At 45.9% G+C, this 27,787-nt stretch overlaps 1 protein-coding gene across 1 annotated transcript; it reads right to left on the bottom strand.

Moving 5' to 3' along the window:
* Positions 1-27,422, bottom strand: TRIM29 (tripartite motif containing 29). The gene is made up of 9 exons (XM_038380992.2): positions 26,352-27,422; positions 18,906-19,001; positions 16,797-17,030; positions 16,162-16,360; positions 14,756-14,839; positions 9,300-9,389; positions 7,905-8,006; positions 6,623-6,699; positions 1-2,679 (listed from the first exon to the last, which is right to left on the bottom strand). The coding sequence occupies exons 1-9, from the start codon at positions 27,207-27,209 to the stop codon at positions 2,617-2,619; spliced, it is 1,803 nt and encodes a 600-aa protein (XP_038236920.1). The 5' UTR covers positions 27,210-27,422; the 3' UTR covers positions 1-2,616.
* Between the last annotated feature and the right edge of the window lie 365 nt (positions 27,423-27,787).

Genomic DNA, 27,787 nt, shown 5'->3' with positions numbered 1-27,787 from the left:
TCCTCAGACAGAGGTTTCTCTTTTATTTCCGCAGTGCAGGTTGCACATTCCAAGAACCTCGTTTACATCGGCACAGCGTTGGCCTGCCTGATAAGACGGAATTCTTAGTGGCGTTTCTGCTTTGCTAATCAAGACAAACAAAATAATAAAACAGTTCATGCAAAATTCACCTCTAAGCCTCAGTGCTAATCCATGAGGTACAGTAAGGACAAGAGCTCTGCTGATACATGATTGCTTTCCATTGGGCGAGAAGGTCTCAAGCAAACTAGGGGTGCTGGCCGGAGAAAGTGGGGGCCTGATTCTTCTCTCACACTGGGGTAAATCTGGAGCAATTCCACTGAAGTCAATGGTGTTACATCAATGTAAAAAATGATGTGGGCAAGATCAGAATCAAGCCCGTAAGAGTACAGGTCTAAAGTAGGGAATATCATCGAGATGGGCATGAGACATATATACACTGGGTCTCAGGGAGGCAGAAAATGGTCAGTTTCCCTTATTATAGACATAAGAGCCTGCAATGAAATTCAGATCTAGATCTGAGCTCCCCCCAAAGTTTGTGGGTTGTTTAGATCTGGGGTTGTGGGAGTCATGCCTGTCTCTTAACAAATACGCATGAAGGAAGTAGCAGCATTTATCAGACTAAAACAATCAGAGTGCCTTTCAAGAGCCCAGACTAGGGACATTTTTTGTAAAAAAGCAACCACTGTTGTATTTGGAAGAGAAGCCAGGGAAATCATTTTCCTAAATTACCCCATCCCTGGTATCTAAACAATACATCACTGCCTCTTTCCCCTGTGGTTTGTCTTGTTGCTTGCTAAACATATTATATTACTGTGTGCTGTTTCCCTAGGTCCGTGACTTCGGGACCTGTGCTCCCCCCTCCCCCCCAGCTCCTGACTTAAAACAACAGCATGGGCAGTAGTTTATTTTAATATCACACGCATGCACACATGCTACTCTAGCTTTTTTTTAATCAAAGCAAACAGATACCCGAGCCCAACCCCACTCCCACCAACTCCAATCCCAGCCCCCATCTCCTTCCCCAGCCCCTTCCTTTCATTTAAAACATGGATATAAAAGAGGAGGCATTTCAAATATTCTGGAGCAACCATCTTTCAGACTCAGAAGTTTTGTCTGCAGAGTCAGATTAAAAAACAGCACATAGCTTTGCCATGGGGATTAACTACAAAGTAATTTTCAGCAAGCAATAGGTGCGACCTCATTCAACCAGGTGCTACATGCGTGTGTGAGCGGGCAAGGGCGGGGAGCAGGGGTGGGCTGGCTGTGAACCTGAGGAAGGCTTGAACTGAATAAGGCACGAAAAGTAGCTGCCCACACTCGCATCTCGACTCTGCAGCAATTTATCATTGTCAGAGAGCCAGGCTTTGATCCTGCAATGTGCCTTTAGTTCCAGCAGCAAGCTCTGATGCTCTTGGAGTTTTTCCATAGTTACAATGACCCCTCTGTTGCCCAGAGGAAAAAGCTAAGTTGGATCATTGGAACACTAACTGCCTCTGCCCTGCTTTCTGGCTGGCAATGGTCATGTGACCGCTCTGTCCAGAGCACAGTCAGGAAAAAAAAACAACCCTGAAATATTATCCTGAGCAACGAAAAAATTAATTCCTGATCCAGAAAAAAATAAGGGAACCAAAATATATAAGCCAATTTTGTTTTGGGGGGCGGAAGCGGGGTGTGCCCACCTAAGACATCTAATCAATCTTCCATTAGTGGAATGGATTTTCCTTTTCTTTTTTAATTTGAAGCGGTGGCCGGGGGGAGAGGGGGTGCACGTTAATGGGATGTAGAGCCTTTTTGCCATTGATTGGCAGCCAGCACAGGGGAGGAGTGACTGGAAGCGGCTACAGTCTGATGCTTCTTTGGTGGCCACTGTGAGATGAGTGGATGGGACTCAGAGCTGTCCTTAGTGCAGAGGTGGTGTCCAGCATGTGGTAACCACTGGACATTGGCAAGGGGAAGCCCAAGAGTGTCTCCATAGAGAGGCCAAGTATTGAGTGGCTCACAGAGACAGAGCTGCCCTTCCCACTGACGGGGGCGGGGTCCCTGCAGATTAGGTTTGAGGCGGGTGGATGGAGGAACATGGACAAAGCATGGCCTGCCAGTTCCTGGGATGACCCTGGCTTGTAGATTCAAAGAGGACTTCAGACTCCAACTTGGCACCTTTCACCAGCTCTACAAATTCATTCAACGACGACTATGTGGTCGGGAGAGCAGGAAGCACATGGTATGATACTGTGGAGAGGAAGGGCTCAGTGCATACCATATCCAAGATCCCACCTTCCCCAAAGCACCTAGGAGAAGTAGAACAATCTGCTCTGCAGGCAGAGGAGGGTGTTGCAAGACAGGGAATAAGAAATCTACAAGGGTTGTGCTTGTTACAGTTCTCCGGGGCTGCAGAGCTTTCAAGGGAAATATAAAACGGTCCTGGGACCGATTATGAGTTGAGAAAAGTCCTCGTTTCTTCTAGCGCCGACCACCCAATCGACCCTCTCCAGAGATTAGAGCAGGAAGTTTAATATAGTAGCAGGTTCATATGTGAAAATTCTTGGTTGGTTCTCCACTCCTGGCACATCTGGCTTTTCCCATGGACAGCGGGATTCAAGGTGCCTCATTTGAAGTGATTCCATTGCCTTTGTTGACGTAAAAGGGGCGGTGGTGTGACTGCAATGGAGAATTTGGGGCATGTGAATTAAGAGAAGGACTGTAGCTTGAAGTCTGTCCTTGATTTACACTCAATTTGCACTGCCTCCGCCATCTAATTAGCCCTCCCACATACCCCTTCCACTCAAACTGTTATATATTAAGAGTTCTAGACATTTTTTTAGCAGAGTGACACCACCCATTCCCCCTTTTCGGAAACTGGAGCCGCTTGACTTATTCATTGCAAACTTAGCCCCTATTCTCCAACTGCACGCAGGCTTTGGGTGAGTTTTGTTCTGAGGCAGAGGGGCTACACCAAGTATCTGCATTAATTAAATCCCACGTGAGCCCTCAAAATAGGACTTAGGTGGTACATGTGTCTGCTGCCAGCCCTCTGGACAGGGCTGAATTTCACCCTTTGATTTTTGTATGTAGCTCCTCATTGTTCAGAACTAAAATTGTGGATGAACTAAAATTTGAATCTATAGGATGCTCACAGACGTTGACCTATGCACTGTGTGTGATGGGTCAGCTAAGTTGCGTGGTGTTTTTCTGCTCCCCGGCTGGATGATGCAAAGCCCTTAAATGTGACTGTAAGGAATAACCATTGTTAAATAACCGGTGCTGTTGTCTGTCCTCAAGTCCACATGTGAATATAGGTTTCTACGTAAACAAAACCCAGTTTGTGCAAATCTTCATGAATGATAAAGGGGCAGGAACAAAGCTGAACTTGAGCATCTATTTTACAAACTTGCCCCCACTCTATTCATTGCTCTTTCAGTTGTACCACTTCCCATCAGCATCTAACCTGCTACCACGAGGATGGTCTGGCCATGTTTACCCTTGGGAAGAGTGTGTAGCAAAAAAAAAAAAAAAAAAAAAAACCTTGGCTGGAACAAGGGAGCTTGCAGCTCTTGTAAAACACAACAGCCACATTATGGGTTAGTTGTGCTAGTTGGTTGCAACATCTCAGACAAGATCTTCAACTCAGAGCCACCTGTATTGGTAAAATCTACCATGACTTCTCCGCTGTGGGCAGCTGCACCAGCTAAACAGGTCCTCTTAATTACCTCCTGGAATGCAGGGCACTGTTTATGGAAATTACCCAAATGCCTCTGCTCCCAGCAATGTTGCTAGGCCCTGTGAGATCCACTCCAAAAATATGCTGGTGTGGCCAGAGTACCAAAGTGTCAAAACTAGTGGAGCCATGAATATGCACTAAGCCAGCACAAGGGTAAATGAGCAAATCAGCCTTTTCATGACATACATGTGTCTTCTTAGCATAGGCACAATGGGGTAAAAGCAAAGGCAGCCTTGGTTTTGCTTCATCATGATATACTGACCTAGATCCAGATTGTATCTTGGGAAGGGTTAGATAGATAGCTAAAAGGACTGGTTTGGGCTTATCTCTATTAATCATGCCAATTAACATCACATACACTATGCAATGATGAGCATGAGATGGATGTCCATCCAGTAACATGTCCATCCAGTCCTGCTGTTCAGACCACACTTCTAGTACCTACCGTTCAATGCCCTCTTCTGTGTGAATTCCATTTGCTTTACAGCTCCAATTTCCAGCGTAATTAAAGAAAGAAGAAAAGCTCCCCTTTAAATAACTCTCTGAGGGCCGGCAGTTCTGGCCTCCTAGAGCATTGCAGTCCGGTGTGTGAATTAATATTAACAGGCCTTTTAGAAGGTGGATTACTTAAATACATGTTTAAGGCTATTTTAAAAGCCAGATTATTGGCCCAATAAACTGTAACAGCTCCTACAGTGCCACAGCAGTCCAGAGCGTGTGTATCTGTTTTGCAACTTTTTAGTGCTCAGATATATCATCTGGATTGTTTGGTTCAGGTCTATCTGGTGAATGTAAGCTATAAAATTAAAATAGCCCCAACTACTATATGCATGAGAAAGAGATCCAAGTGTTTATAGGGAGGAATCTACCCAGACTGTTGGATTAATAACAGGGCACTAGTAAGGGTGTGAATTGTCTTAATGGAACTGGACTGTCACAACAGGTCCATGCCCACTGTGGGACTCACTCCTAGTAGATAGTAGACCTACACTCAGTCTCATCACTGTCAGATGGAACTGGAAACCCCACTTCTCTAGCCTTGCTTCCCCCATTATAATAATGTGCTACAGCAGCAACTTCCTGGTCTCTCCTAACTTCCCCTACTGCAGAGATATCTGTTATGGGAACATTTTCCCAGCATGCCTTCCTGGGTCTAGTCCTTTAAATTTGGCAGAGCCAAACAGCTGTCACCCTAAAGCAGCCATTTTGCAAGTAGTTGCTGTATTCTTCTTTTATAGCTGGTAAGTGTGCTTAACCCCTATATTTTTTCCTTTCTAAGGCAATGGCACGTTCTTACAAATGCATAATAATTATTAAAAGATAAACTTTCTTTTGGGAGGGGGAGAAAGAGTCCTTCATGCATTTAATTTAGATCTTGCAAGATGCTAAGATATTTCAGTGCTAAGGGAGATAAAGGAACCAGGATAGGTTCAAGTAGGTTTTTATGTGATCAGTTGTTTGCTAAGGGCTTGCTAATCCAGTATGGTTTTTATTTAGGAATTAAATAAAATGGCCTTGCACCTTCTGTAGTCCAGTTTTTCTAATTCCTGTGAATTGAGATATTTGGTGTTTTTGTGAAGCCCCAACTCCTGGAGTCAGGCGATTACCTAAGAATCTCTGCTTTTGTTTTGTTGTTGTTTTTTTTAAAGAAAGGTAAGCCTCTAGCTGTCATGGTTGCAAGGAAATCTTGAAAACATGAAATATAAAGGCTCAAAAAGCAGAAGGCAAGTAAAAAGAATCAGCCCCAAAATGTACTACTTTTAAAATCTTTTGAGTTTTGGATGGCCTGACTTGTGAGATTCGAACACATGGGGTTGGTAATACAGGTATTTGTTTAGACCAGTGGAAAATGGGTGCAAAACATGACCACGTGGATCTAGGAGTGTTTTATGACTACTTTGGAGTGGTATAAATGATTACATAAGGTACAAAGTAGCAATGAATTGGGCCCACTTTTCATAAAGACTGATCCTTGATACACCCCATCAGGCTTCAAGGCTGTGTGATCAGTATATGAGGTAGTCTTATGCTATGGTCTGTGGTGTGCAGGCTCCACAGAATATGTTTTCTAGGCACCGTAGACCACACTTATAGTAGGTGACCCCTATGCAGCAGCGAATTAACGCCTAGGCTGACAAGGCCTAGGCTTAGAGCAGCAAATTTGCAGGGGCGGCAAATTTTTAATAGCAGCCAGAGGCGGCGGCTGCTTCCCTGGGTGCCAGTTCGTGCCCCAACTCCACCCCTTCCCCGCCCCCATTGGTCCCCTTCCCCAAATCCCTGCCCCGGCCCTGTCTCCTCTCCTGAGTGCGCCTTGTTCCCCCGCTTCCCCCATCCTTCGCAAAGCTGTTTCGTGCCCAAGCACTGGCAGGGGGCGGGGAGAAGCAGGACCGGGTGGCGTGCTCAGGGGAGGAGGTGGAGGCGGAGCGGAAGTGAGCTGGGGTGGGAGCTGCTGGGGGGGAGGGGGGCGGCAATAGTTTCTGGGCCTAGGGGTGGCAAAATCATTAATCTGCCACTGCCCCCATGCAGTGAACAGTAATATTGCAGAGTTTAAGCAACTGTGGCAAAGTCTAGACTGGAGCAGATTTCCATTTAAAGCCCCAAAATTAAAATTTGAAATGGGGTTGAACCAAAACCCTGCATCCAAACATTTCTGAGCCATGGGCTGGTTTGGAATCTGATCTGAACCATGCAACTCTGCCCATCTCCCAGTGACAGAGGAGGTGACTATGAAAAATAAGAAATACTATCACGGGTGCAGTTAGTCGTTGCCCCTTCTCCAGATCCAAAACGCCCTGAAAACTCCCAAAGTCCTGCGTGCTCCCATAGCAGTTCCTTCTCTTGCTGAAGCCCCATGAGTGCACAAGTCCAGATCTTATCACTTACTAGCATGGACTGCTTGGAGGATTTCCATGTCTGCGGCTGCACCTTTGTCGCTTGGTGTCTCACTATTGCAGGGTAAGCTGCAACAATACAAAATAGCTAGTTAGGAGCAGTGATGGGCTTACGATCTAGTCTGTGTATTACCCCCTTCTTGAAAGCACCATCGGAAATTAGGATTAGAAAATACATATAGTTAGGAATCATATAATCTACCACCGAAATGCTGCCTCTTCTGGGGTGGATTGCAACATCTGTTAGAATGGTGACACCACCATTCAACAGTTCAGGGAAAGCAAGTGAAAAAATAACCTATCCAGTTAAAATGTCAGGGGAATTTATGGAGGCAGAATGTCATTAGCCAAATTAAAGTTAGGCCAACATACCAGACTAATTGCTCTAACTTTTACAAAGAAGGCAAAGGGATTTTTAATTACTGCAAAAAATCAAGACCTTGGATTTACAGCTTAGCTGAAAGATGGCATTCCAGCAACCCTAACCATAGCTTTTATCCTGAGCTCTCCCATTCATTTATTGGCTAGGCCTGACCCTGCTTAGCAGGAATTGATGCAATTGCAACTCTTGGCAGTAGCCAGTGAGGAGGAAAGGGTGAAATCCTGGGTCCAGTGAAGTCTGAGGCTAGGATTTCACCCTAAAAGTGCATGTTCCTCTGTTTTAATTGATGGTGATAACACTTTTCATCATTAGATCTCAAAGTATTTCAGTATCCCCATTTTACAGATGGGGAAACTGAGGCAAGAGCAGGGAAGTGACTTGCCCAAGGTCACCCAGCAGGCCAATGGCAAAGCCAGGAATAGAACCCAGGTCTCTTGGGTCCTAACCCAGGGCTCTATCTACTAGGCCACACTGCCTCACACATTATTAAGTTTGTAATGGTGTCTCCATTAGGATATTACAAGGAGGGGTCAATGAATGTCATTCACCAGAATCCCTTCCTTCCCCCCCCACTACTGCCCAAATAACTCCTTTGCTTTCCCTTCCCTCCCTGTCCCACAACAAATCACCCCAAACTGTTCATTAGATCTGACAACCCCAAAGTTTAGCAAAATCCTGCATTACATTAAGCTATTCTCATAACCAAGCTGGAATGAGTGTTCAGGGGCCATGTGTACCATTACTCCAGGCTGCCTTTCACAGGGGGAGCAGCGGAGAATGGGATTAAACACCCCCCTCAGGGCAGTCACTATAGAATCTAACCCCTGAACAGTGAGGTGGAAGGAGCAGATAGAGGGACGTATAAAGCAGCTAAATCCCCAAAGCCCCATACCAGTCTTAGTGAAGAGGCTCCCGTCGGACTGTTTGCTGAAGTCACCAGGTGAACTCTGCCCCATCTGGGAGAACTGATATGGCATCTTAGTTCCATTGCCCACTGGAAAAGAGAAGAGCTTATATTACTTCGAGATGTTGCCTTCCAGGGGTAAAAATCCTTATCTGTGTAATCAGCAATCTGTATAATGGCCTGGCACCTGCTGGGCAAAGGGAACTGAGATCGCTGGGAATGCAAACAAAGGACTGTTAATTACCCAACAGCTATCTCGTTTAGTTTTAATGGATTCTTAAGGGTCAAAAATGAGAAAGGATAAGGTGGTAGTCTGGGTTTTATAAAGCTGCCTAGGGATCTGATATCCCAACCTCCTTGGGGGACTTTGAAAACCTCAGCAGGACCCAGCGGAGAAAGGGAAGGGCCAGAGCTGCAAATGGGGGAGTAGATATGAGGTGGCCAGGCCAAGTGAGAGAAGGTAGATGTTAGCAGGGTGTTTGTATGGTGTCAAAGCTCTGCATAGAGAGGGAAGAATCTTTCTTCCGAGAAACCACAGCGCATGTGTGATGTGGTATGGATGGCACCGGTGCCAGGCCCTAGTTAACCAGTGCGCCACAAACTAGAATCATTAGGCAGACTCCAAGTCTACCAAAGCTCCTTCACCATCAGCCTTTGGGACCTTGGGCAATGCTCAGTGAAGTCATCGGGAGTCCTTACCAGGGCTTTGGATCAGGCCCTTCCTGCTGAGGGAGTCTAATGGCAGAGCATGTGTTAAAAGGGAGACAATTCTGCTAGCCGTGCAAGACATAGGGGCTTGTGCAGGAAGAGCTATGAGAAAATGTTAAGAGTATGAACAGAGAAATGAAGAGAGACGGAAGAGGAAGGGCGAGGGCGAGTGTTAAGTCTAGTTGTGCCTTGGGACCAACCAAGAACAGAGCCCAATTGTGCTAGGCACTATACAAACATAGTTTGTGCTCCAAGCTGTCAATCTACACAAAACAGAGATGAAGAGAAGGATGGTCTTATAGGTAAGCCACGGGCCTGAGATTCAGGAGATCTGCATTCTGTTCCTGTGTCTGCCACAGACTGCCTGCGTGACTTTGGTCAAGTCACTTAATCTATCTGAGCCCCGGTTCCCTATCTGTAAAATAGGAATAGCAATATTTCCTACCTTCCTTTATCTCTATTTGGATTATAAGGGGCAGGGACTCTCCCTAACTACGTGTAGCACAATGGGGCCCTGAACCTGGTTGTAATGTAGATGATGATGATATAAACCAAATGCAAAAGGTTCAAATAGTGGAATAGGGCTGCCCAAAAGTGTCAGGGTGGCTAAAAGAGCAAGGGTGGACTCAGTAGAAAGCGGCGAGAAACCCTGGCACAGGTGGTAGGAATGAATACCTTTCATTGAGAAAGCAGAGTTACCCATGCCAAGTGTCTCCTCTGCATTTTGGAAGGAGGAATATTCCCATGCTCGGTTGCTGAAACTGGCTGCAAGAGAAGAGAATCCAGTTCAGCAATCAGCTCCTGATGTCCCAGATCTAGGCCCATGCCCCGGTGTTGCTCCACTACCAGTCCTCCTGACAGACTTAGAATCAGAACCAGCACCGTATAGGTGAGGTTAAAGCAAGCCAGAGGGCTCGGTCCAAGCCACAGAAGAATTGTCCGTTTGTTCTTTTCACAGTGCCCTGGGTGGGACAAGAAGGGTGGCTTCTCTCTCCCTCTTTCTGAGCTGTGTGAACGAAGTTCCGTCAATGTAACAAAAAGCCATCATTAGTTACATTAAGCTGCCCATTCAAGCTTTGTCAGCATGATGATCTTCCAGAGATACCTGCAGGGAAAGGCTAGGACTCTTGCTTACACACACACTCTCACTTCACCTCCACCACCATAGATTTGTGCTTCAGGGTTTCCACAGCACTTGCTGCAGAGGTGTGGGTTTCCGCTGCTTACCTCTCCTCCAAGCAACCATGCACGGAGGGCATATGCAAAGAGGAAAGGAGCTGGATCTCCGAAATGCGTCTGCTACCACCCTGTGGGCTGCTCTCATTTTAGCACTTCCATTCATGCTCCTTTCACATGCTGTAACGTCTGCACCGCTCCCAGATACAGGGACAAGTAACCTCCCTGTCCCAACTTTTCAGATGTGGGCAGGTGGCTTAAACAGAGAGAGAGCTGCCCCTTGCTAGATGAGGGGTGAGATGGTCACAAATGACTGATATGCAAATGAATCCAACTCCAATAACCTTTGACCACATCACTCTAGTGTCCAATAGGATTACTTGCACTAGCTGATTTGGCAGCCTGTCATTGTATATGGTACTGTGGGACCATCAGATTAAGCACTGCATGCTTGCTTCCCTGTAGTATCCTCTAGGTAGACCTCTCGCTGCTAATTTGCACATGCACTAAATCATTTGCTTTAGAGAGTGGTGTGTGTGGAACCCCAGAGTCAGAACTCCTGACTTCTAATTCTAGTGCTGACACTGACTTTGCTGTGTGACCTTGGGCAAGTCATTTCACCTTGCTTGGTTTCCCCATGTGCAGAATAACACCCATGCCACAGGGATCGTTGTGAAGATTTTTGAGTTAGCTACTGTTGCTAGAGCAGGGGTTCTCAGACTGGGGGTCAGGACACCTCAGGGGGTTGTGAGGTTATTACATGAGGGGGTCATGAGCTGTCAGCCTCCACCCCAAACCCCGCTTTGCATCCAGCATTTATAATGGTGTTAAATACATTAAGTGTTTTTAATTTATAAGGGGGGGTCGCACTCAGAGGCTTGCTATTTGGAAGGGGTCACAGTACAAAAGTTTGAGAACCACTGTGCTAGAGAGCTCTGAAGCAGATGACTGTCCCTTTATTTAGCAAGTGCTAAGGGGTTCCCTGTGGTGCCCAGTCACAAAATCCCTACTGGTAAAAACCTCCCTCTGAAAACTAATTGAAAGGGGTGCAAAGTCCCCAGCACTGCATCAAGAGGGGGTGTCTGTTCAAACACAGGGAGAGATGCACTGAGATGGGTATCGAAGGAATGTACAGGTTTGATCACTTGCTGTGAAGTTATTCGTCATGAGGAATAGTTGTTTGGGATCCAGCCCTCTTTCCTGTTTGTGAATCCTTTACGAACCAATCTTGCTGTCTGCAAATGGCTTTACTACATGTAGCTCTTTGCTGAGATCTTTGGACAAACAGTTTTCAACCCTCCTGTGTCTTTTGGGAACTATTCACTTTCTCACTCTGTGCTGTTTGTTGTTCTTCATAGTAGGTGATTTGTTGCCTACATGACATGGTCTTGATTTTACTCCCTCATTGGCTGATTAAAACAGAAATAGCAAATGATTGAGAGCAAATACCAACTAAGGAGTAGCGTTGGTAGGGAATGAATCCCCTGTTCTTGTGCCAATCTGGGTGCTGTTAGGGCAGCAGCTGCTTCTCCTACAGTGTGTACATGCAAATAACAAACCACCAAGGCGTGGCTGAGGGCATTCGTGTGAATTCCAACCATGGCTCTGCAGCATTCAGCCAGCTCTGTGCACTACTAATCTGTGACTCTCATATGGTTTATTAAAGTGAATGTCCCACTGACTTCAGTGGACATTCAGTGCAGTTCTCCATATAGTGATAGACACAAGAGGCTCAATCTATTCAGCTTAACCAATAGTTGGTTAATCGGTGACTTGAACACAGTCTAAATTCCTACATGGGGAACAAGCATTGGATAATGGGCTTTTCAGTTTAGCCGAGAAAGATTAAAACATGATCCAATGAAAGGAGGCTGAACCTGGACAAATTCAGAATGGAAATAAGGTGCAAATGTTTCACAATGAGGGCAATTAATCATTGGAGCAACTGACCCAGGGTCACGGTGGATTTTCCATCACTGGCAACTTTTAAATCAAGATTGGATCCTTTTCTAAAAGATCTACTCTAGGTCAGACAGGAATTAATTCAGGAAGATCCTACGGAGTGTGTGATACAGGAGGTCAGATTAGAGCCCTGTTCCTCAAAGGTATTTAGGAGCTTAACTTCCATGGAAGTCAAGGGGAATTAGGTGCCTAAATTCACTGAGGAGCTGAGCCTAGATGATCAGTGGCGTTATAATCTGTGTACAACAGGAGAGGGCTTACCTGCCAAGAGAGCCCCTCTACTTCAGCCTGGGAGTGGTCACTTCTTCAGCACCAGCAGAGGTTGCTGGCAGATACAAAGGGGAGTTCAGGAGGGCTAGATCTTTGCTCCCAGCCAGGAGGCAATGTAGCAAGATCAGCTTCTCTTTGCTCCCCAGTAAGACAAAGAAGCAGGGATTCTCCTCCAGCATGGAGTAGGAAAGGGAGGTAACAAGTGGGGCGCACATTGGACTGCAGCTCTGAACCCGTCTTGTAGGTAGTAATCGCTATGTTCCAAGAGGATTAGCACAGTGGAGCTCAGTGACACTGGACGGAAGAAACTCGAGATTTTTTCCCCTCACTTCACTATATCTACATTCTATATGCTCAAATCTCATGCTTCAGGCGCAGTACTCAGGAAATATCTATCCCCACCATTCTCTCTGTGCAGCGAGTATCTCAGTGCATTATGGGGAATTTTCACCTCCCTCTGAAGCATCAGGTAATGGTTAGAGATGATCTCGGACTGCAAAATTCAGATCAAATTTTAAAAGCCCCAAGGCTGAGAGGGGTTCAGGATCCAGGTTTTTGATTTTGGCCCATCTATAGAATTGTCCACTGCCAGAGGCAGGACATTCAGCTTAACAGCCCAAAGGTCTGGACCTATGTGGTAGTTTTTCTGCTTTGAGAGGGAGTGTGGCTGACTTGCAGCCAGCTCTGGGAAATGGGGAGATGGATTCTTTACATGAACTTTGCCCCACAGTCTATCTTGTCCAGAGTATTTCCCTGATAGGATGGAACCTGTAAAGACCTAAAGCAGCTGTGTCATGACCACAGCAGCTGTAACTTAGAACCAGGGATGGTTTGGATCTAGGTTCCTTTTTAAATTAACCCACCACATGCAAAATAAAGAAGCCTTCAGAAAATGCCCTTCTCCAGTCTGACAACCAGAACCTGATCCTTGGTTAGGCAGGCTAGTAGGGAATTGTGCAGTTGTGTTGGGCTGAGGAAGAGGCTGGCCCTGAAGCTTTAGTGTACCCTACCAGCACTGCTGGGGTGAGTTCTAGAGTGCTACATCCTTGTCATTCACACAAACACATGTGGGAGCCAATAAGACAGCTGCTAGGGAATCCATGTATGGGCTGAAATGGAGGAGAAGAGAATGAGCCTTAAAGGAAAAGGGGGAATCCAGACAAATGGATCAACATTGGCATTCACATGGCACCCTTGTAAAACCCAGGTACCTAGCAGGCGATATTGCAAAACAGGGAAATGCCATTGTTAATTATAGATGGCAGCCACAGACCTACACTCTGCCCACATCTGTTTGTGCAGAGCAACAGCTGTAAACACCGGGCAAATCCAAAGATGGTTTTGGAAACTCAGGAAGCAGAACCTGAAAGGTGACAGTTCCAAATGTCAGATCTATGGGAACCTTAAATATGTGGTTACCATTTTCACATATCTTCTTACTCTCTTCTTGCCTCTTTTTTATTTATATACGTCTATACTGGCAACTAATTCTCGACTAACCTGCACTATGAGGTCATTTCCACCAGACACAATGGGTGTAGAATGCTACTGATTCAGGAGGGTAACAGTTTATTACCTACTTTGCATTTTCTTTGTCTAAATGACAGAACAAGGTACAAGGCAGCAGCCCCTTGTCCTCACTAGAGGCTCATCAACACAGGTAGTTACACAGGTGTAAATTTATGCTGCTGAACTGATGCTAACGTAACTCCCCATGTAGAACTGTTCTAGGGTTGAAAGTGACTTTCTTCTGGTATCGCTTAAACAGCTTCAAAATCAACCTAAGCTGTACCAGAGAGAGCCACTCTGAATTCTGAAATAGTTATACCAACATAGCTATATTGGCATACTCAGATCACTGTTGTTCTGTTGGTCAGTTTCCCCATGAAGGCAAGCCCTACGCTAAAAGGTGTGCTTGTGTAAATCATACTTGCTAACACCTTTGTGTAGACAGGTAAAGTTATATTTTAACAAGTGCTAGCTGGTAGGGGATGAACATTACCAGCCAACACATATTGAAATACTTGTTTTGTTAAAATGTGTAATAATAATAATAATACCTAGTTCTTATACAGCACTTTCCCCCCATCGATCTGAAAGTGCTTGACAAGAATCGTCATTATCCCTAATTTATACATGAGGAAACTCAGGCAGCGAGCAGAGCCATGATTTGCCCAATGTTCCCCAGCAATCCCTTGGCAGAGCTGGGAGTAGAACCCAAGTCTCCTGAGCTTTCTTACATGTTAGCAGGTCGAGGTAAAGAGCTCAACCTGCTAACTCGTGTTAAAACTTCAGACTGCCCCGTCTTCACTCGGGTTTCACTTCATGTTGGCTAAGACAAGGTAAGAGCACATCTTTGTCCGAGGGAGACAAGCTCTGAGCCCTTCTGTGCTCCTACAGGCTTTGCACTGAAGCATGTAAGCATTCAAAGCCGGTTACCCTGACCAGCACCTTGTCTGTTTCCCTGTTTCAGAGAGAGCAAAAATGTCTCTGTGTTTTTAGGCTAGACAGAAAACATGGGGCCAGATCCAGACCTGGCATGACCAGTATGAAGGGGCTGAATTTGCCCGATTCCAGGATGGTGATGTGAAAAGAAAGTGGTCAGAGGAAGCAAATTACAAGGCATACATTGCATCTCTGAGTCTTATCTGCCATGCTTTGTTTAGAGGAAGCCCAGCCTTGGCCGGACAGAGAGCTTGAGAGAGAAGGGTCAGCCATGGTACCTTTTGGAGTCAGGAACATGGAGAATCTCTTCACGTTGTCAGGCTGGCTCCAATCGTAGTTGTTGAGCATGTAGCGATGATCCCCTGGAGGAGCGGAGCAAAGCCTGGGTCAGCAGGAGGTAGGACTGGAAGCAGCAGAGGCGAGAGGGGTTGGGGTGGGATGGGATAGCATAGGCCAGGACTGTTCCCCTTTGGCCTTCCTCGGAGGTTTAGGCAGAAACCATTTTGCCCTTGCAAGATGGATCCTTTGAAAATAGATTTCCTTAGTTTTGCGATTCCTACCCAGGGCTCTTTGGAATGCCCTAGGAATGGGGTGAAGTGACGGTGACTGTAAAGCACAAAGATACCTAAGTGGATTTGACTCTCGGGTCAGGACCCTGTGCAAAGAGCCAACACGAGGCTTACGTGCCGCTTACATCTGACTTCAGGTTTGTTGTGAGGCCTGGAGTGGTGTATGAGCCTTCTGCTAGCTCTCTGTAAACAGGTGAATTTCACCCAATGTTTAGTTTGTTAGTTACATTGGTTTGACTCTTACATTAGTGAATAGAGCTGTCTTTTATTTGCTCTGATATATTTCTGCAATATTAAAACTCTCAGGATGCTGTTTGAATGTTCTGCCTCTTTGCAAGACTATTAAGCAGGCACCTGTTGTAACAACTAAGAGTAAGCAGAGTCTCTTTGGAGAATGATATTAAACAGGTTTCACTCCACTAATATATTATTTCTCCTGCTGAAGTTTTTAACAATGAAAGATCAAATGGGTTGCAGGTGAGCTTGTTGGGTTGACTCAAGGGGAGTCTGTTAATTAAGGCCAATAAGTAATTGTAGAGTTATTTCCTTGCAGTCACTAGATACAAACTCTGTATTCTTTCAAGTGTAACTGTGGCTTGCAGATATGACAGCTGTAAAGAGTTTTTGGATTACCTTAAATAACTTTTCTCAACAGTTTGAACACCCTTGGACTCGTTAGCCAGATTCTAAGCAGTGTCCATTAAACTATTGGTAAAATGTTCTAAAGTGCCTGAGATTTGTAAAGATATTTAAGCATTGCTACAATCAGTGTTGGAAGGCCTAAGTCACAGGTGGTGAAGTCCCATTGTGTGTTACACAGGAGGGCAGACTAGATGATCACAGTGGTCCCTTCTGGCCTTAGAATTTAGTCTCTATGAATCTTCAAAAGTGACTCAGAAGCTTAAGTCTGTTGACCTTTGAGCTCTGACTTGATCACTGACTTGGGGTCACCTCCTTTGCTGGACTCTGGGAAATGGGCACAGCTGGCTGGAAAATTTCAATGGGGAAAAAAAAAAAGAAGGTTGAAGGGTTTTTTTTACCAGGGAAATGCTGTGACTCTGGATATGAACAGAAAGCAGAAAGAGGGAGGGAAGAGCAACTCGGGGAAATGCTACCATTCTCCATATGATTCCTCTCTATGAAGTTCCGGCTGAGGTCTGCCTTGCAGATCTTCTCCACGTGTCTCATGCAGACGTTCAGCAGATCATCCCGGAGGAGCCCCATCGACGGGCTCATGGTGTCCCCGTCCAGCAAGACGCTGTAAGTCGGGAGAGACGTTGGGGCGATATAGTTCCTCATCATTGCGCCAAATTCCTGCCAACCGAGAAGGTGTGGAGGTTAAAGTACCAAGAGGCTAGAATGCAGAGAAGGCTAAAAAGAGATTCGGGTACAGGAGAAGTTAGATACAATGGAGATAACGGCTCTGAGGAGCCTGGGGGATGTTAGATTTCAGGAGAGGTATTAGGGTCAATCAGCTAAGATTGTGCATCATTCATAGGCAATACAGTATCATGTGAACTCCCTCTGACTGGTGAAAGCCTTGGATACCCTGCTCAACTAGCTGTTTCCTGCTTATGTCAGGGGTATGTCTTCAAAAAAACAGACCCTAACATTTCACAGCCAGATTGCCAGCCGGTGTAAATTGCCACAGGCATAACAGAACGGGGTCACCAGCTGGATCATCTGCCCATCAAAGGTATCCCTTTCACAGTAGAAACAGGAGTGGCGGAAAGATGCAGCCTCGATTTACCTGCAGGAAGAGAACGGAATCGCTGATCTGATGTATCTGCTCCCTGGTCTCCTTGTCCTCCTGCAGCAGCTTTGCCCTCTCTTCTAGCTCCTCCACAATTTCTTTTATGTTCTCCACCGCGGTCTTTTCCCTCTGGTCCAGGGCAGCCTTCACCTCATCCCGCTGCTTCTCCAGATCGCGGACCAGCTCTTTGTAATGCTGATCCACGGTGGCTTTCTCGTTGGTGGTGAAGTTCTAGTGGGGGGATATAGAAGGTGCATGGCATGAGGCGCTCACACTGGGGACTCTAGCAATCGAACACGACCGCAATGTAGATCCAGGAGAGGAAGAACAGCATGATGTTGGAGGCAGACACCCCTCCCCAGCATCTCCAGCTATTCCACACATGGCCAGGCCCCTTCATCCCGTTAGGCAGCATTTGTGCATGCAGATCCCCTATCCTATCAAAACGCAAGCTGGAGAGGCTGAAATCCTAGGCTGTGTCAGAAGAAGTGTAGCATGGAGACTTCTTAGACGTTAAGTTCTCTGGGTTAGGGACCCTGCTTATGTTTGTGCAGCACCCAGCACAATTGGGCCCTGACCCTGGGTGGGGTTTCTGGGTGCTACTGCAAAATAAAGATTCATCAGTGTCACTTAAAGGGCATCACTTACTAGAGTGAAACTCTTGGGACTGAGGCTTGGGGGGGTGGCAGAGCATTCTTAGCAGCCAGCCCATGGCAGCAGAGATCCTAACCTAAGGTCTGGCCACACTAGAAAAGTTACATTGGTATAACTATTTGCTAGGGTCGTGTTCTACCAGTATGGCTATAGCATTATTACTTTTAGTGACAGGTTTCAGAGTAGCAGCCGTGTTAGTCTGTATTCGCAAAAAGAAAAGGAGGACTTGTGGCACCTTAGAGACTAACAAATTTATTTGAGCATAAGCTTTCGTGAGCTACATCGGATGCATCCGATAAAGTGAGCTGTAGCTCACGAAAGCTTATGCTCAAATAAATTTGCTAGTCTCTAAGGTGCCACAAGTACTCCTTTTCTTTTTACTTCTAGTGTGTATTCAGTTTTACTGATATAGCTTATATATACTACACTAAGATGCACCAGTATAAGCACTTTTGTACCGGTGTGAATATGTCCACACTTGGAGGGTTTTTGCCATGTTAACTATACCAGTGTAGTGACAGTAGCAAACATTTCTAGTGTAGACAGGCCTACGTCCCTTGGACTTTCAAGAGAGTCCTAGGTTCTGAAGTGACACTTGAAAATAAGTCACTTAGGCCCAGGTATTTTGGTGCCTAATTCCTTCTGAAACCAATGGAAGTACCTAAATACCTTTGAGGATTGGTCCTTTTGCCCTTTTGAAATTGTGTCCCAGAATGACCAAGGATAGCCCAATGTTCAGGCCGAAGCTTTCTAGCTTGGCTTCCCAAAATAATATTAAAGGAAGAAAGAAAACCAAGGTAGAGTTGTAGAAGGATTGAGAGAAGGCAGGATTTCTTGTTGACTGTACATAATTTGTTGGGCCTGGTGTACAGGTAGGGTGTGAATTATGTTGACAGACGTTTACATTGGTCCCCTCCTGTGGATGTAGATATACCGGTATAAAGGTGCCTATACCAGTATAGTGTATACCCTTTTCCATACAGAAATAAGCTGTATTAGTATAAGGCACCTTTCTATTGGTATAACTTGATCCATATTGCGGGGGCTGAATCATTTTAACTATGCCAGTTTAGTTGAGCCAACCCAGCCTTCGGAGATGATAGCTGGATGGAGAGAGAGCATCAGTAACCCCAGGCAAGAAAGTAACAAGGACAGTCATCTAACAAGTCCATCTTCTGTGTTCTTGGTCTCCTACAGGGTGTGTCATGAGAGAATTGCAGTGGACACCGTTCTTTCAGACTTAGAATGAGTGTGGTTAATTAGGTGATAAGAGAGGAGTGGAAGGAGGGAGAAATGAGTGTGATGTGAAAATATGAACAGGAAAATCAGAGCATGGGAAAAGGGGGCAGGCAAGAGGGGCAGCCAAGTATAAAAAAAAAACTGGAAAGCATGTGGGTGAGGGGGGGAAGAGGAGCAGTTGGGGAAAGCCAAAGAGAAATGTCCCATCCTCACCTTGATGCGATCCTTCTCCTTTTGCCACTTATCCACTTCATCTTCTACCTCTATGATCTTCAGCTGCAGTTGCTCTTTCTGCAATGAGAGCTCAGCCTGTGGGAGGGAGGAGAGGGGGAGACCTGTGAAATCGAGCAGTGTATGGCCTACTTCAAAGAGAATTTCTGCTTTTACTTATGCATTTGGCCCTAAACCATAATGGCTCGGAGCTATAGGCTCCTGGCACCACTTCAATGGGTATCATATGCTGGCAGGTGGAAAAGATCCCAATGCCTTCAGCTGGGTCAAGAGATGTGGCTCCCTAAGCAAAGGAAGCAGCAGAATCTCCTGCTTGGGAAGGGTGGGATTGCAAATGGTACTGCTTTTAATCATGCTGGAGTCATTAGCTAGAGGGCAAAGAGGCTTGTTTCAAAATTCAGCTGGGTATGAAATGAAGGGCCCAACCCTGGGCGTGTTTGTGCAGCACTAGCAGTTTTCATGTAATTATGGAATGACATTTGATTAGTGTTGCAACCAGGGGATGACGCCCCTGGCAGGAATTCTGTTTAGACAGGACTGTGGATTAATTTGCTCTGAGTCTAGGGTTTTAATGTTCTCATAGAGCTGGGTGAAGGCAGCAAGGGGGAAAAAAAGGGAGGTGGGTGGTGACTGGGAACATTTGCTTGGTCTAAATACGCAACTTTCCTTTGATACCTTCATGAACCCCTTTTATTGGCTTCCCACGAATGTTCGTGCAACTGCTTTATTTGTTGATGAGGATGTTCATGTAAAGAGAGAGAGCCCGAATACCTATGCAATCACGGGTTTGTGTAACCCACCTATCAGAGTTTTCTGTGTTTCCCTCTGCATTCTGTCTTCAAAGGGTGAGGTTGGGATAGTTCCCACCTCTAGAGCCTAGCGCAGGTTGTAGAGATTCATATCTTTAGCTCCGGAGGTCCCTAGTCCAATCCCTGGGATCAGCCAAGATGGGTGGCTATCATCTTTGCACAGCAGAGCGAATTGCATCAGGAGAACTTGCGTGGCTATTTCAAGGTCTTCCACGTCTGGGTAATAAGGCTGGATTTGCACTATAACTGTAACCAAGTCAGGGAATTTGGCTGTAATGCTGTAATGCTGGTGTGCTTACAATATGATTCAGTTGGGCCGTATCCCATAGCTAAGCTAAAGCTAGTTTCAAAGATGCAAAGTACCTTTAACTCTCGCTGGCTCCACTGGCAGCTGGGGTCACCCACTGTGTATGTAACCCACTCTGTTCCCATTTCTGGGGTACTAAGTTGGGCCACATAGAGGTGATTTAGCTGCTACAGCCATGGCTAACAGAAGTAGATCTTCTAGCTACTTCTAGCAATTTCAACCACCCTTGTAACTAGGTTCTCTATCTTAATTATAGTTGTAATGTAAATAGGGTCTAAAGGTTTCAGTCATCCAATCGGTAGTGGAAAGAGTACCATGTGCCTTAAGAGATCAGCTGCACAACATAAATAATGCACATGGCAGAAGTCAGCCAAACAAGAGCAACCAAGCTCCAGCGAAGGAAATCTATCTACTAGGTTCTTACACTTGTGCCCATCACCATGGTATCAGAGTGCCAACTTGAGCTTGAGCAAACCACAGCAGCTTTTGAGACCCATTGATTTTAACTGTCCCTCTTTAATAAGTCCCTATTAGGGAAAACATAATTTGCCAGGTTTTTTCCCCATTAAAAAAAAATCCAGCCACTCCAATATATCTCAGTGGAGTAAAAGTTGCACCATGTTTCTCCCGCAAAATCTCTCTCAAAACAGTCTTTGCTTGTTGGTATCTGTGATCCTCTAAAAGGGTCCCCCAAACCATTTTATGGTTCCTAGGTCCAGGGAAGTCCTTCTGGGCTATTGGACTGTGACCACCCACATAGAGCCATGCCCCGGAGTTCCAGGTGTACAGAGGTTGGAAAGCAGACATAAGCAGGTTGAGTGGCTGGGGAAGGGATGCATCTGGGGCTGGTTCACCTACCAGCTCCAGCTGACATACAATGAGAGGAAGAAGGGGGATTGGCCCCAGTAAAAGGTACTGTGACAATGGGCAGGGGGCTATAAAAAATATCTAAGATAGAGGAGATTTTGCTCAGAGCAGGAAGGTGAAGGGATGAGACTTAATTCCTTGATTTGTGTTTAGGGAATAGGTTACCCGGAGCAGCCTATGCTGGAACAGTCCCTGACCATGCAGCAGCCTTCCTGAAGGCTTTCTTTCTCTCCCACAGGCTATTGGCACAGTCAACCATTGGTGCAGAGGTGGGACGCCATGGGACGCCCTTTGGACCCAAGCCCCCGTTAGGCTCGAATAGCCAGCCCAAATTCAGAAATGAAACTGAACGGCAAGGGGTTTTTCACAGACAACCAGGTCTGTTGGGTTACCTTCTGGTAACACTGAGTGGTTAGTCAAGGAAAGAGTTGGACTATGAAGGTGGCTTTCTCGTAAGGGTTATTGGTATCGTTGTCAAGAACAAGATCTTGGCCATGTGGCTGAAAAGCAAGTGACAGTGTGGAGGAGTTTAGGTCTGCAGGGCACTGGGGCTTTCTTTGGGATGGATCGACCCTTTCTGAAGGGAGCAGGGGACTGGATAGAAAGTGCTGTCAGAGGAATTGAAGCTGATGGATGGATAGCAGTGGTGATGATCCTGAATTTTTATGGTACTTTTTATGAAAATGGATCCCAACAAGATTTCCCCAATTATTACGAGCTCTTTGTATAAGTTATAATTATCCCTGCCTCCAGCACTGAAATGCAGCTGCTTCTGGGGAGGAATAAAGCAGCTGTTTTAACAAGAAACACTTTCTATATGATTTAGAGCAGGAATACCATTTTTGGTGTAAATCAGAGGCAATTTAGGTAGCCAGAATCTAAATATTGTAGTTATCCACACCAGATATGGCACCAGGGCCAAGAGCAGATGGGAAAGCTTACGAAGACACCAGCAAAAGGCAAGGAAGATGCAGATTAAATCAAGTAGATTGGTAGCGGGGGGGGGGGAGAGGCGGGTAACTGAAGCAAATTAGAGTACTCTGTGGAGAGATAATTTATAAAAAGGATGGAAGATGCAAAAACTGTTCACAGAAAAGAACGGGGAAAATAATCTAAAAATAGGCTGGGAGGTAGAAGGGAAAGAGAAGGAAATTGGAATACAACATAACTAGTGACAAGAGAATTAAAAGATCTGAAGACAAATGTCCCAATTCATTAATGGGTAAGAACAACCCACACTAGGTCAGACAATTGTCCATCTAGCCCAGTGTCCTGTCTTTTGACAGTAGCTGATGACAGGTGCTGCAGGTGGAATGAACAGAACTGGACAATTTGTTGAATGATCCATCCTCTGTCATTCACTCCCAGCTTCTGGCAGTCGGAGGTGTAGGAACACCCAGAGCATGGGGTTGAGTCCCTTGCCATCTTGGCTAATAGCCACTGATGGACCTATTCTTTGTGAGCTCATCCAATTCTTTTTCAAACCCAGTTATGGGTCTGAGCACATCCAAGCACACAACTAGAGGGTTTGGGGAAAGGTGCCTCTTTGCTGCCTTTATTCTAGGGCTACCTGGGAGGCCAGTTTAGCATCCAGTGTAGATTAAAGCAGCCTCAGGGCTGGCCTAAATTCCACTCAGCTGCTTGTGGCCCAAAGGGGCTATTTTGGCCCCTGAAGCCACCCCCACACCTACGCATAGGAGCAGCCCTTACAGGAGGGATTTTTAGGATATCATAGAGACATTGTGCCAGCTCCACACCACTTAGGGAAAATTCCCCTGTGCTGAAAGGCTTCCCCAAAGTCCAGATCTATTGGCTTTGCTCTCATACTGCGCAACTTTTTCCAATAGTTTAAGAACCAAACAGTGTGGGGATTGGGTCAAGCTCTCCCTCCCATAATGGTCTGCAGAATGCAAAGGTCTGAGAACCCCTGCTCAGGTTACTTCTGGCTTCATCTACATTGGTGGATTTGGCCCTAGTTCCTGTGAGACTGTACCTGCACCAACACAAAATCTTAACGAAGAAGCAAAGTTGCTCTAAGCAATGATTTGCAGCAGTGCATCTTACCCAGCCTTCAAGTTGTCAATATCTATACCTGTGCAAGGTGTGCTGCCCTCAAATAGAGTGTCTTCATTAGGATCACATCTAGGATAACAGCAAGACTTCTCCAGTGGCTGAAACCTCCACTGTACACAAGGTCTCACAGACAAGCCAAACCAAAACCTCACCTTACATCAATGGGGGAGGGGTGGAAAGCTCCTCCATTGTGTGTATCAGTGCACTGTTTGCTCTGTAGCAGACAGTCTGTAACAATACAGAAAGGCCAGTGAGTAGAAGCATCATCAGAATCAACAGTCAATTTCAAAGCCTTGTTCACCCCTTTTAAAGGCATCCCCTTTAGAAGCCACTTTGTTGAAACGAGCAATGCCCAGTTCCAGTCACTGAATGTCAATTCTCAACCACTTCATTAAACGTGCTGTACAATGTAAACTTTTCCTTAAAGGGAAAAGAAAAAAATATCAAAGCACTCTCCACTAGATATGATCTGACATGCAGAATATTAAGGCTAGGGATGGACGGTAATGCAATGTTATTTACAGATCAGTGGTTGTTGGGTATTTCCGATGCTTCCTTGTTCGAAAACAGGCCTGCAAAATTGGTTGTGAACTGAGTATCTCTTTTTAAAATGCCAGTTGTCATCTGTGCTACAGAATTCTTTTGGGGAATCAGTTTTGTGTGTGTGCATTTGCTATTGGCAGCCATCATTTGCCGATGTTTTGTATTGCTATCTTAGCTTTATGATTTGTTGCTTTTTAAACAGCCTGGCCCTGAGGATGTGTTACTGTTTGTTTAAATCTGTAGCAGGAAACTAACCAGGAAGGGGCCTTGGGGAGGTTTTAAGCAGATACTCTGCAATGTAGCAGAGGGAAAGACAGGGAGAGGCAGGATGGTCTGGTTGTTGGACTGCTATCCAGGAGACCAGCGTTCAATTCCCTGCTCCATCGCAGACTTGCCTGTGTGATATTTGGCAAGTCACTTTGTCTGTCTGTCTGCCACAGTTTCCCATCTGTAAAATGGGGATAATAACATTGCCCTACCTCGCAGGGGTGGTGTGAGGGTAAATGTATTAAAAGGATTGTGAGGTGTTCAAACTCTATGGTCAGGGGACTGTATAAGTGCCTACAATAAGGAAAATACAGTTTGGTATGTGACACGCTGGTGCATCTTACTTTGTTTTCAGGCATTCAAAGCAATCAATAGGATCAAGTGTAACAGGAAAGAAAAATAATGTTGCTGCAGGAGTCCCTCGTATTTGGGATAAATTTCAATGGATTCCAAGGAAGGAGAATCCCTACAGATTTCCCTTGTTATTAGATGATGATGAGCAGCAGAAGAACCTGATTGTATGTGGGAGGTTTCTGGACTCCAGTTTGTGGTGGCCTTTTAATTCAAATTAATTAGCTTCCACCACTCACAAGCAATTATAAATGCTAATAATAGATACTTTCCGCATTATGTCTCAGCCTAGAGTGAATTAACCAGCACCAGAAACAAACAAGTAACTACAGTTGAACTAATTGATTTCCAATTAATTCAAGTTACAACATGGCCAAAACCTGTAGTCTAGAAAACCCTTGTGCATGTGAGTGATTGATATTGATAAATCCCTAAATCCTTTAGGCTTAGCAGCAATGGAAACAACAACAGTTCAGGGATGTATTTGAAGTCCTGTTTGAGTTCCCCAGGGGCCCTGCTGTGGCACTAATGAGAGCCAAATAAATAGACACAGACAGATATGAGAAATCAAATAGCATCACTTAGCCTCCCCCCTCACTCAGGATTTATCTTTCTGCCCAGTTGTGGTTACTTGCTTACAATCAGGATGTTCTAGGTCCATTGAGCAGGGCCGCTTGGAGACCTGAGTTAATCAGAAGAGCTAGAGAGAACATGGTGGCCAATGTTCTAAGGCAGAGAGCAGAGATAAAGTGGGGACCTCCCCGAAATTAGACATGATGTTAAAGGGAACAGAGGCGATGCAGATGCTACAAAGCATCAAATGTAACAACGAGGCATGAAATTAACCTGTAGACTGAGAAAGACCTTTAGGGATTTAGATGGGATTTCTTTATATAGAGTTGCTGAGATATGAGCAAACCATCACTTAGGCTGGTTTTAAAAAACAGCTAGATGAGGACAATGTTGCAAGCAAGATTACAAACTGCGTATGCGAGGATGGAGATTAGATAGACTTCCCTTTTTCACCATTAACGTATCTGATCATTCTAGATTCCCTGGGAATCCCCCTGGCACTTAACTGAAAAGGGTAGGCAGTTTCCTTCTGCTCGGCCTTGGGAAGAGTTAAACCAGTTCTCTGTGTTTAGTGTCACTGAAGAATTCTCAGCAGCTCTGTCCATATTGGAATTTGTATTGTCCTGTTCACCATGGTATCCGAGTGGCTTCCCAATCCTCAAAGGAAGGATGGGTTTGCACTTAAGGCACAGAAATGAGATCTGAGTTCATTCCCTGACTCTGCCACAGATTTCCTGTGTGACCTTGGACAAGTCACTTGATCTTTTTGTGCCTCAAGTCCCCCATGTGTAAAATGGGGATAATCAACCTTTCTTTCTGTCATATCTATTTAGATTGGAAGGTCTCTGGGCAAGGACTAGCCCACACAGCACCTAGCACAGTGGGGCTCTGACCTCAATCCATGCCTCTGTAGTAACCATACCATATCCACGCAGCAAACGGACTGTAAACAAAGGTAGGAAGGTCTTTCTTTAGCCCTTACTTAATAGTGAGGGTACTACACTCTTTTGCAGACTCTCTGTCATTAGGATTCCAGCCCTGCAAGCTTCTGTACTTGCAAACAGCTCAGTAATAACAACACTTTGCATTTACAATGCAGTTTTTGTCTCAACAAAGGAAGGGCCAGCATTATTGTCATCTCCACAGGGGGGAAAAAAACAACCCCAGAGAGGTTCAGACCAACCTTTTCAAAAGTGGCCACTGATTTTTTGAGGACCACCATTTTTGGGTCCCCAACTGGAGACACCTTGAACCCGAGCCAGGCCCTACCAGACTACGTTTGCGTACCGAAAAACTGAGGCATTCAAAATGTGAGGTTGCTCTTAAAAAATTGGGACCTAAATGATATACTCAAGCTCACACAGTGAGCTAGGGGCACAGCAGGGGCTAGAATCCAGGTTGCCCCACACCCATCCCCAAGATCAGTTTGCTAGACCATATCAGCACCTTACTAATGTCATCCAGTATACCGGCAACGTCTGGTCAAGGACACTGTGCATGCTCCACCCCCTGTGTAAGTAACTTTATACCTAGACATTCTTTGGGGTGGGGGGAGTTGCGGGGTGGGAACAGAACAGGGGCTATCCACTATTTAGATGAGTGGAAAGAATGATGGGAACAGGCAGTTGGGAGCGTTACCTCTTTCCCCGATTTCTCAACCTCCACCGTCACTGTAGTGTGGTTCTTGTGCTCCTGGAACATGCAGAGGTAGCAGATGCACATCTGGTCTGTCTGGCAGAACAGCTCCATGGTCTTGCCATGCAGCGGGCACTTCCTGGCTTCAAAGTCCTTGATGGGGTCCAGCAGCTGGTGATCCCGGAAAGCAGCCCCCTCCAGATGGGGCTTGAGGTGCAACTCGCAGAAGGAAGCCTGGCACACCAGGCAGGACTTCACCGCCTTCTGCTTGTTATCGATGCAGGAGTCGCACAGGACCTCCTCTAGCTTCACCCGGGATCTCGACCCGGGCACTCTGTTGGCAGTGTTGTAGCTGGGTCTCTTCAGGTCCCCTGTCTCCACCAGAGGGAGGGAGGGCTTCTTCAGATCCCCTATCTGCCCACTTGAGTACACTGACCTCCTGCCTTCTCCTTCACTGGAGAAGAGGGTCTTTTTCGACTCTGCCAAGAAGAGCGGTTTCCTCAAGTCCCCTTTGTCTACAAAGGAGATGGGGGGCCGACTCGCATCCGCAAGCTGCACCCCAGGGTATGATGACTTCTTCCCATCCCCTGAATCCATGCTGAAGTAGGTTGACTTCTTCTCGTCTGACTCCACAAACTGGATGATCGGCCTCTTCCAGTCAGTCCCTGAGTAGATGGAGCTCTTCAGTTTCCCCGTCTCCAGAGAAGGACTGCCAGTGCTTTTGGCATTTTCCTTCTCACCCCCACTGGGACTGGTGGACTTCTTCAGCTCCTCTCCATCTTTCTTAGGGGTGGACGGACAAGTCGCATCTTCTTGGTTCCCAGCCACGCCATTTGTCCTTGCAGCACACCCTGTTTCCATTGTGCAGAGGGATGAATTGGCCTTTCTCTACCCTTGCTCCTTTCTCAGCCCTCTAGGCACAGGGCAGATCTTCGGCCAACTGCTCTTCTCTTTAGAGCAGGCAACCTTGCTGGTGGTTGGGTCAGCAAGGAGTGGAGGCAGAATGCAGGAAAGCCTCTGCCTAAATGACACACCTTGAGCTGCTGGGAGGTGGAGAACACCAGAACTATGCTGGGTAGAGCAAGAGAGAGAGATGTTACAAAGGGATCAGAAGCCACAGCTGTGTGATTAATTATACAAGGCAGCCCACACCCAGAACATTCTTGCCTAACTAGGTTTGGGAGGAAGGGTTGTTTATATCCTTTTTTTTAAAAAAAAGAAAAATAATTTTGATTAAGATGCAGCAACTGGTTCTGCAGCTTATTTCGAAAATAATTACTTTTTTTGCCATCAGGAGCTGAGCTTACCTGCTTGCAGATATGGGCAGGGCTAGAGAGTGTGAAGTCAATGACATTGGCTTTAACTGGGTCTCTCTCGTGTACTCACATGAAATACTCGCACACAAAATAAGGTTGAAATTAAAATGAATATGGTGAATA

This window comes from Dermochelys coriacea, chromosome 22, assembly GCF_009764565.3.
Source record: "Dermochelys coriacea isolate rDerCor1 chromosome 22, rDerCor1.pri.v4, whole genome shotgun sequence".
Lineage (NCBI taxonomy): Eukaryota > Metazoa > Chordata > Testudines > Dermochelyidae > Dermochelys > Dermochelys coriacea.
The sequence above is the reverse complement of the archived record's forward strand: the minus strand, read 5'-3'. Positions and strand labels throughout refer to the sequence as shown.